Consider the following 9573-nt stretch of genomic DNA (forward strand, 5'->3'; position numbering starts at 1 on the left):
TTTATTTGTTAATTAAAATTAGCTAAATTTTTCACTAATAAAATATAGTTTAAAATTAATTTTTTTAGGTTTTTTTTTAAAAAAAACCGGTAAATAATTGTATAATAATTTTCGTATAAATTAAATATAGTATTACTGTATATATATTATGTGTAACAATGTTTGCGAACAAAACCAATACATTTAGTCAATCAATAGTAAAGTATTGTGTGTTTTGGATAAAAAACAACGAAAAAAAATGTCCGACAAATTGGCCGCCAATTGTTGTTTACCACCGAAATTGGTGGCCATTGGCGATGACAATCGCGACGATTATGACTATCAATTGGATCAACTGAACAATCGTTTGGCAGAAAACGAGCGGCGAATCGAATTGTTGGACGACTTCCGCCGGTTGGCCGAAGATTATCGACACCAATGTCGCTGTCAGGACGGCTGTGGCGGTATTGCCGACAAAGTCGACCAACTGGTCAATCGGTACAATGCTTTCAGTAAACCTACTATTGCCGACTATTGTCATCACGATATTGCCATCAATGGTATAAACATTAATTGTCTTATTTGTATCATTGATTTGTGATTTTTTTGAAACAATTTGATTGATAGTCAAGACATCCGATCGATCGGATAGAGATATGGCCGCCGCCGCAAACGGTAGCCAATCATCATCGCATATATCGCTAACTATAAAAACAGTTAAAATTGATGGTACAGTAGACAACAACAACAACAGCGGACAATCAATTACTGGCCGACCGGCAGAAAAGCGTTCAAACGACGGCGATAATAATCGGCGGCCAAAAAAACTTCGTAAACTATTACCTAAGTCTGACCCGTATTTGCTGCTATCGGACGAAGACATTGGCTTTAACTTATCGTTTGCTTCGCCGAAATATACACCAAAAAGTAGTCAAAGTAGTAGTGATGGTCAACGCGATCCGTACCGTAAAAGTGTTGGCCGACCGAAGATAAAGTGCTGCGAATGTAACGTATCGTTCAAAACAAACGACAAACTATTAGAGCACATAAAATCTGTTCACGAGTCTGGCCAACACAATGTGTCGGATTGTCCACCGAGGACGACACCGCCGCCGCCGCTGATAAAGACAACCACCGTTGTTGTTGCGGATGACAGTGATGGTGGTGATGGTCGACCAACCAATTCATTCGGATGCGAACACTGTACCGAACAGTTCGGTAGCAATGAAAAACTGTTGGTCCACTTATCGGACAGTCATAGCATCGAATCGTTTGTCTGTCATTTGTGTCCATTCAAGACAATAACAAGAGTGGCGCTAAACGAGCACAAGATTGTCCAGCACAATGTGACCAGAAATTATCGCCGCATCGATATAGATAGTGATTTGGCTTCGGTAGCCAATGATTATGATGACGACGACGACAACGATGACAGTTATGAATATTCGAGTCAATTGTCCAACGATTGGTTGAATCCAAATAACAGCCAAACAAGTGGTCGCTCGTTGTCATTGAAAACTACAAATAATTTGTTTAAGAAAAGTACCGGTATTTGTAATCTAGTGGCTAATAAAACAATTAGTAGACAGGTATTTAACACCAGTTCTATGAGTATAAATATTTCCAATATCAGTAAATATTAACTTACCGGTAATTTTATTAACTCAGTTACCATCAACTGGTCCTATAGTTGAGCCAATTGTTGGACAATACGGTATACGTCGAAGTCATGCCCACCGAAACTTTGGTCAACAATTTGAACAACTAATCAAATCGGAAACATCATCGACTCAGATGTTTGTCTATCACGGCATCGACGATGACATGCGTTGTCCATATTGCGGATGCGAGCCATACACTGAAATTCAATTGGACAGACATATACGTCTGGTGCACAATGAAGTCCAGCCGCAAGTGTGCGATAAGTGTGCCATCAATTTCTATGTAGAGTCGACTTTCCGCAAACATATGCTTGCATTACATTCAAAACAGTAATTGTTTTTTATAATGTTTTTAATTTACCTGTAATTTTTAGTTTCATTTTTGATAATTTGGTTTTTTAAACAATTACCTAAAACATTATACGGTACTATAAATTAATGGTAACTCATCAATAAGTACCGTAATATAAACAATATATACTCATCAATATATATATATATACAGATATTTTTTTATCCATTACAGTAATTATTAATAATTTTTAATTACATTTAATTAATTGCATGCTTAATATAATATTTTTTGTTTTGTTTATTGATTGTAATAATTTTGTTAATTTACCCGTAATCTAATATATACATAATATATCATAATCTCATATTTATTATTACAGTATTATTATTGATTAATTGTATAATCTTTTTATATATATATACTTTTAATTGTACTTAATTTTTGTTTTTTAATGAGAAAAATTTACTATCATTTATATACATTTTTACTTTCATATAAACTGTGTTTACCCAATAAAATGTTGTAATTTTAATCAATTTATTGTGAAACGTGATTATTATTATTATTAATGGTTTAATTAATATATTTGATATTTTTTCAAATCAGTTAATAACAATTCAAATTTTTAAACATTTAGTTTTTTGTTATTGAACTGCAAAAAACAAATAATTTTTTTTATTAACAGTTATATTTGAAATATTGAAATACAATACTGTAGTTGTTATACAATAAATTGATTTTAACCGTTGATATAACAGTCTAATTAAAATAAATATGTGTTGTCTTTATTATATAATCTTATTGTTAACAACTTGTCTAATAACTATTGTCATCGACATCGCCGATGGTTTTATATTCGATGATATTTTTGGTAAGAAAGTCACATTTAGGTCTAATTCAGACGACATCTGCGACGATGGCCTGATTGAGTCGATAACCCAATTGCAGAATCGGACGATCGCTATCTTTCGCCAGCAAATGGTTTGGCTGTTGAGTCCCGATGGCAAACAACTGATCGGTCCGTACAATGAAATCGATTTGTTTGCTTCAGATTTTACTGGTATTATCGAGTCAGCGGTTACCATACAATCGCACGATACGGTTACGGAGTTTGTCGGCACCGGTATCTACATGAATAGTACACATTTTCTGACGTTTAGAAACTTCAAGCCCTATAATATTGAATGGGGTTCACTGATCTATATGCCGCACAGGGGTCTAAAGTCGTCTATAGGTTCGACAAACAACGAAACTGTCGGCGAATTGATGGCCAAAGAGACTATTGCCGCCTATTTTGATCCGTTAGATAAGCGAACAAAGTTTGTCTTTCGCGACTATTCGATACTGGCCTTTCATTTTGAAGTGGGCGTCGATTATGAAAAACCAATGGCCACGAGTGTCTACAAAGAGCTGAAACATTTTGGCCTACAAAATGTAATTAAATTTGAGGCCGCATTCACCAGATTGGCTGCCGGTGCCGACAGCGGCGGCGGCGGCAATAACGGTCATCGTCAACATGAATTGGTTGTATTTGTCGACGACAAGTATTGTGTGATACCGATGGTTAAGACAAATGACAAAGTGTTTGAATGCGATTGGCGGCCGACCAAAGAGTTTCTTCATTGCGACACTTATTCAAGTAAACTGAAGATATCAAATATCAAAGGTACCGGTGCTCTACAAAACAGGCCAAATGACACTATTATCGACAACAATCACTATAGCACTGAACCCGATGCCGACCGAAGTAAATCAAATACTAGTCGTCAACAACCGTGTCTTTACCAGTCATTGTTGTCTACATTCATCATAATTATCTATTTAATTGTTTTACTTAATTTAATTGTATAGTCAATGCATGTTTTTTATGTGTTTGTTATCACAATTAGTATAACAAACAACAAATGTAATTAATTACTGTAAAAATTATATATATAATTTTATATTTAAATTTATCAATTGATTTGTAAATATATTATTAAAATATAATATAATATTAAACTTTTTCATTTTTACATCTATTTAATAATAATATTTACAATATATATCAATATACTGTATATACAGTAAAATATTTACTGTATAATTGACTAATAATTTATTTAGTATATTAAATAATTATTTTATGTGATTTTTACTTATTTTCGAAAAAAAACAGATAATATATTTTTTAACCATTAATTATTAATAATTTTCAATTACATTGATATGATTGTAACAATATATATATATAGTTCAATAATTAGCATCGCACGTGTACAACATTTACAAATAATTTTTATTTAAAGTTAATTAACAGTTATTAATTTGAAATATTGAAATATATAAATACTGTAGTTGTTATGCAATGAATTGATTATAACAGTCTGATTGAGAAAATATGTGTTGTTTTTATTATATAATTTTATTGATAACAACTTGTCTCATAACTATCGCCATCGATATCGCCGATGGTTTTATATTCGATGATATTTTTGTTAATAAAAGCACAGTTAGTTCTGATTCAGTCGACATCTGCGAAGATGGCCTGATTGAGTCGATCACCCAATTGGAGAACCGGAGAATCGTTATCTTTCGCCAGCAAATGGTTTGGCTGTTGAGTCCCGATGGCAAACAACTGGTCGGTCCCTACAATGAAATCGATTTGTTTGCTTCAGAGTTTACTGGTAATATCGAGTCGGCAGTTACCATACAATCGCACGATACGGTTATTGAATTTGTCGGCACCGGTATCTACATGAATAGTACACATTTCCTGGCTTATAAAAACTTCAAGCCCTATAATATTGAATGGGGTTCATTGATTTATATGCCGCACAGGGGTCTTAAGTCGTCCATAGGTTCGACAAACAACGAAGCTGTCGGCAAATTGATGGCCAAAGAGACTATTGCCGCCTATTTTGATCCGTTAGATAAGCGAACAAAGTTTGTCTTTCGCGACTATTCGGTACTGGCCTTTCAGTTTGAAGTGGGCATCGACTTTGAAAAACCGATGGTCACCACTGTCTACAAAGAACTGAAACAGTTTGGCCTACAAAAAGTAATCAAATTTGAGGCCGCATTCACCAGATTGGTTACCGATGACGTCGGCGGCAATAACAGCCGTAATCATCACGAATTGGTTGTATTTGTCGACGACAAGTATTGTGTGATAGAAATGGTTAAGACTAATGACAAAGTAGTTGAATGCAATTGGCGGCCGACCAAAGAGTTTCTTCATTGTGACCATTATTCAGGTAAAATGAAGAAACTCGGCAGTCATTATAGCACTGAACCGAATAAAACAGCAGATGTCGGCAATTCCGATCGTCACCAACTCTGTCTTCACCCGTTGTCGTCCATATTGTTGTCGACAATCATCATAACTATCTATTTAATTAATTAATTAATCTATTGTTTTTACTTAATTTTATAGTCAATTCAAATGTAATTATTAATTATTGTATATATATATAATATTTTTTTTTAAATTTATTAATTGATTTGTGAATACAGTAATATCAAACTTAATAACATATTAAATACTTATATATACATATTATCTATTAATATAAGATTTATATATAAACTATTTACATACAATAATTGTATTGTCAATTATTGACTAATTATTTATTTAAATTAATAGTATATTAAATGATTTGTTTTTTTAATAATTTTACTTACTTTCCAAAAAACCACTAAATTTTAGTATTTAAAAATTATAAGTTAAATAAAATTTTAATAAACCACTAAATAAATTAGATCTTTCAATAAATAATTTACATATTATCTAACAAATGAAACAATTACTAAACATTACAATACTATATAAATTATATTATATAATAGTTTATACGATCCTATTTACAGTATATATATCTAATTACCGGTAAATATAATTAAACTAAAACAGTATTTTAAATACATGTGTTTGACATTTAGAAAATTTTTTTTTTTATTTGTTGTTCACCTGTTTTTGTTGTTGTTGTCATATATTATTAATACATGTGTTTGACATCTAATCTGATAAAATGAATTGAGACTAATTTCTTCGTCGTTTGTTACGACGTACCACAGCATCATCAGCAGTATCTGTTTGGCCATCACTGGTACTACCACTATCATCATCATCTTGTTGTTGTTGTTGAGCTCTTGGACGTCCTCTTCCACGAGGCGCCACACCTGCTTCGAGAGGATCGCCCAGCAGTACATTCTGTGGCCACGCATCCAGACATCTCAGTTGATCCATTACGACGCCCTGTTGGGGACTGTCGGGTACGAGTACACTGAATCGATAAATTTTTCTAAGATTTTTCACTGCCCTATACTTGACTATCAATGCATTTCTGGTGGCTTCTAACCAATCTCTTTGGTCTAACAATTGATCTCTTAGCTGATCTCTGGCTTCTGGATCCAAACCGTTGGCAAACTGTTGCGTTGCCAGTAGATAGGCTGAAAATCCGGCCAAATCGGTAGACCAGGTATGAAAGACATTCATAATATCCCATTCATCGAACCATTGGCACAGTTGCGCACCCATAACACGGCTAATAAACAACAGGCGTTCTTCAGGATTTCCATTCATATCTTGCCTTTGTAATGTCATTGCCTGCCAGCCATTGCAACCGATTTCACGATTAGCACCGTTCCTACCGTGACTGTAGACTGGTATCAAATTACCCGGACTGTCCGGATCGTCCCGATAAACCAATAGTCTGGCTGCATTTTCATTGCGCACCAAATAATACGGTACGTGCGTAAAGTCTGGATTCAAGTCGACATACGTAAACCGATTGGACACCAATCGGATACGGTTGACCTCATTGAACACCTGTACATTGAACACGTTGTGAACATTTTGGTAATGTATGTCTACCTGATGAAGACCCGGTTCCAATGTTATCGTGTGTTCAAATCTTGAGAAGCGATCAGTGAGCAAACCGACCCAATCGATGGCAAACATATCGTCCTGACTATGATCTATACTGTCCCTAATCATCTGTAAAAATATTAAACTGTTCATATTGACGGCCATAGCGTGTTCAACGTTTTGTACTTCTAGTAGATCCATAGCCACCGGCGGTAGAGCTTGATTGGCAAATGCACGCGGATTGTAGACAATTGCCATTTCGTAGATAAACTCTAGAAGTTTTAGGATTTCAATAACATAAATAATGTCAAGCATAATACGATAATACAGATTGAATACCTGATCCATGGCTGGATTGTCGATCTCGAAACCGGATAATAGGATTCCTATTTCGACGAGTCGTTGTGCGGCGTCGACAACATTTTGTATGTCATTATCGCGATTAATCATATCCCTGATGGCCTGAGCCGTTGCCTCGTCAATCACATATAGTCTTTCTTCGCCATCCTTATCGACGGCTCCCGCCTGAGGACCGCCGCGGCCTAAGAAACCGTACGTATGAACTGCACGCCACGGCCGGCCCGGCGGACCGGTCATACGTTTTTCAACGGCCAAACAATTTTGTCTGTTTCCATGTCGAACACGTTGGACACCGAACTGCATGCCCTCTATCCGTACGTATCGTATTTGACCTGACAATTGAATGGGCGGGACATTGATTTGCTGGCCTGCAATGGTTAGTACCTGTCCCTCTAAATTGGCTAAATTGATAAACTGTCGATGATTTACATTTTCTTCTATATGTATCACCCCTTGAGGTATGTCCTGATTGATTAGATTCAGTTGATTAATCAGATCATTGATCACTTGATCCATTATATGACTTGTGATTTGTTCACTATATTTGGTGCAGAGGATTATCAACTGATTTTTGTTTAATTGTTTAGTTGTCTAATAATTTTGTTTGATTTTAAAATTATTTTCAAAATTTTGTGTTTTAAATTAAATTTAGTCAATTTTTTTAAGGCTTAAATCTATATTATAGACAGCCAGCAAACAAAAGTATTGTTTTTATGTAGTTATACATACAGTATATAAAATGTTAGTTTTATTAGTTAATTATTATTTGGTTTGGGGGCAAATAATTTTCTACTGGCTGTCTATAATATACATTTGTATCCAGTATTTATATCTAATTTTAATAATTAAGTAAAAGTCTATAATTTTAAATACATTTTTGACATTTTAGTTATTTAAAAAAAAAATTTGTTGTTCACCTGTTTTGTTGTTGTTGTTGTTGTTGTTGTTGGCATATATTAATACTTTGTGTTTGATCTGATCTAATCTGGTCAAAGAGGATCGCCCAGCAGTACATTCTGAGGCCATGCATCCAGACATCTCAGTTGATCCGTTACGACGACTTGTCGGGGACTGTCGGGTACGAGTACACTGAATCGATAAAGTCTTCTAAGATCTTCCAATGCCCTATACTTGGCTATCATATCGTTCAATGTATTTAGTAACCAATCTCTTTGGACTACCAATCGATTTCTTAGCTGATCTCTGTCTTCTGGATCCAAACCGTTAGAAAACTCTTGCATTGCTACAAGAAAAGATGAAAACCCGGCCAAATCGGCAAACCAGTTACGATAGACAGTCATAATATCCCATTCATCGAACCATTGGCACAGTTGGGCACCCATAGCACGGCTAACAAACCACAGGCGTTCTTCAGGATTATCATCATTTCCATGCCATTCGTTTCGTAATGTCATTGCCTGCCAGCCATTGCAACCGATTTCCCGATTAGCACCGTTCTTACCGTGACTGTAGACTGGTATCAAATTACCCGGACTGTCCGGATCGTCCCGATAAACCAATAGTCTGGCGTCGTTTTCATTGCGTATCAAATAATACGGTACGTGCGTAAAGTCTGGATTCAAGTCGACATACGTGAACCGATTGGACTCCAATATGATACGGTTGTCCTCAGTGATCACCTGTACATTAAACACGTTGTGAACATTTTGGTAATGTATGTCTACCTGATGAAGGCCCGGTTCCAATGGTATCGAGTGTTCAAATAAGAAAAAGCTATTAGCAGCCAACCCGACCCAATCCGTAGTAAACATGTTGTGCACGTTTTGCTCCACACTGTTCCTAATATATTGTAATAGATGTAAAATAGCCATATCGACGGCCATAGCGTGTTCAACGTTTTGTACTTCTAGTAGATCCATAGCCACCGGCGGTAGTGCTTGATTGTCAAATACAAGCGGATTGTAGACAATGGCCAGTTGGTAGATAAACTCTAGAATGATTAGGACTCCGATTACATGATTAAGGTCCAGAGTTATGCGATAATAGAGATTTAATAACTGATCAAAGGCTGGATCGTTGATATCCAAACCGAATAATATGATTCCCATTTCAGTGATCCGATGCGTGGCGTTGACTGCATTTTGTAGGTCTAAATCACGAAATATCATATTTTTTAGGGCCCGAGCCGTTGCCTCGTCAATCACACACAGTCTTTCTTCGCCATCCTTATCGAAACTGGCCGCCTGAGGACCGCCGTTGCCATAAAAACCGTACGTATGAACTGCACGCCACGGCTGGTCCGGCGGATCAGTCGTACGTTTTTGGACAGCCAAAAGATCGTGACTATTGCCATGTAGAACACGTTGGATACCGAACTGCATGTCCTCGACCCGTACGTATCGTATTTGACCTGACAATTGAACGGGTGGGACATTGATCTGATGGCCGGCAATTGTTAGTACCTG

The 9573-nt window shown here is 35.9% G+C and overlaps 2 protein-coding genes across 2 annotated transcripts; one reads left to right on the top strand and one right to left on the bottom strand.

Annotated features, from left to right (window-relative positions):
* Positions 1-162: 162 nt before the first annotated feature.
* LOC128962892 (uncharacterized) lies at positions 163-2001 on the top strand. The gene is made up of 3 exons (XM_054309296.1): positions 163-539; positions 607-1568; positions 1648-2001. Exons 1-3 carry the CDS (start codon positions 239-241, stop codon positions 1972-1974), a joined length of 1590 nt encoding a protein of 529 aa, XP_054165271.1. The 5' UTR covers positions 163-238; the 3' UTR covers positions 1975-2001.
* Positions 2002-5856: 3855 nt separating this feature from the next.
* LOC128962896 (uncharacterized) lies at positions 5857-8146 on the bottom strand. Its single transcript, XM_054309301.1, has 2 exons — positions 8065-8146; positions 5857-7685 (listed from the first exon to the last, which is right to left on the bottom strand). The coding sequence occupies exon 2, from the start codon at positions 7661-7663 to the stop codon at positions 5960-5962; it is 1704 nt and encodes a 567-aa protein (XP_054165276.1). The 5' UTR covers positions 7664-7685; positions 8065-8146; the 3' UTR covers positions 5857-5959.
* Between the last annotated feature and the right edge of the window lie 1427 nt (positions 8147-9573).

Source organism: Oppia nitens, unplaced genomic scaffold (genome assembly GCF_028296485.1).
Source record: "Oppia nitens isolate AA-2021 unplaced genomic scaffold, nextdenovo-longstitch-racon4-pilon3 scaffold6_pilon_pilon_pilon, whole genome shotgun sequence".
Lineage (NCBI taxonomy): Eukaryota > Metazoa > Arthropoda > Arachnida > Sarcoptiformes > Oppiidae > Oppia > Oppia nitens.

Coding starts and splice junctions, on each gene's coding strand:
- LOC128962896 (XM_054309301.1), bottom strand. CDS start 7,663: ATGGATCAAGTGATCAATGATCTGATTAATCAACTGAATCTAATCAAT.
- LOC128962892 (XM_054309296.1), top strand. CDS start 239: ATGTCCGACAAATTGGCCGCCAATTGTTGTTTACCACCGAAATTGGTG. Junction 540..606: donor TCACGATATTGCCATCAATG/GTATAAACATTA, acceptor TTTGATTGATAG/TCAAGACATCCGATCGATCG. Junction 1,569..1,647: donor ATAAAACAATTAGTAGACAG/GTATTTAACACC, acceptor TTATTAACTCAG/TTACCATCAACTGGTCCTAT.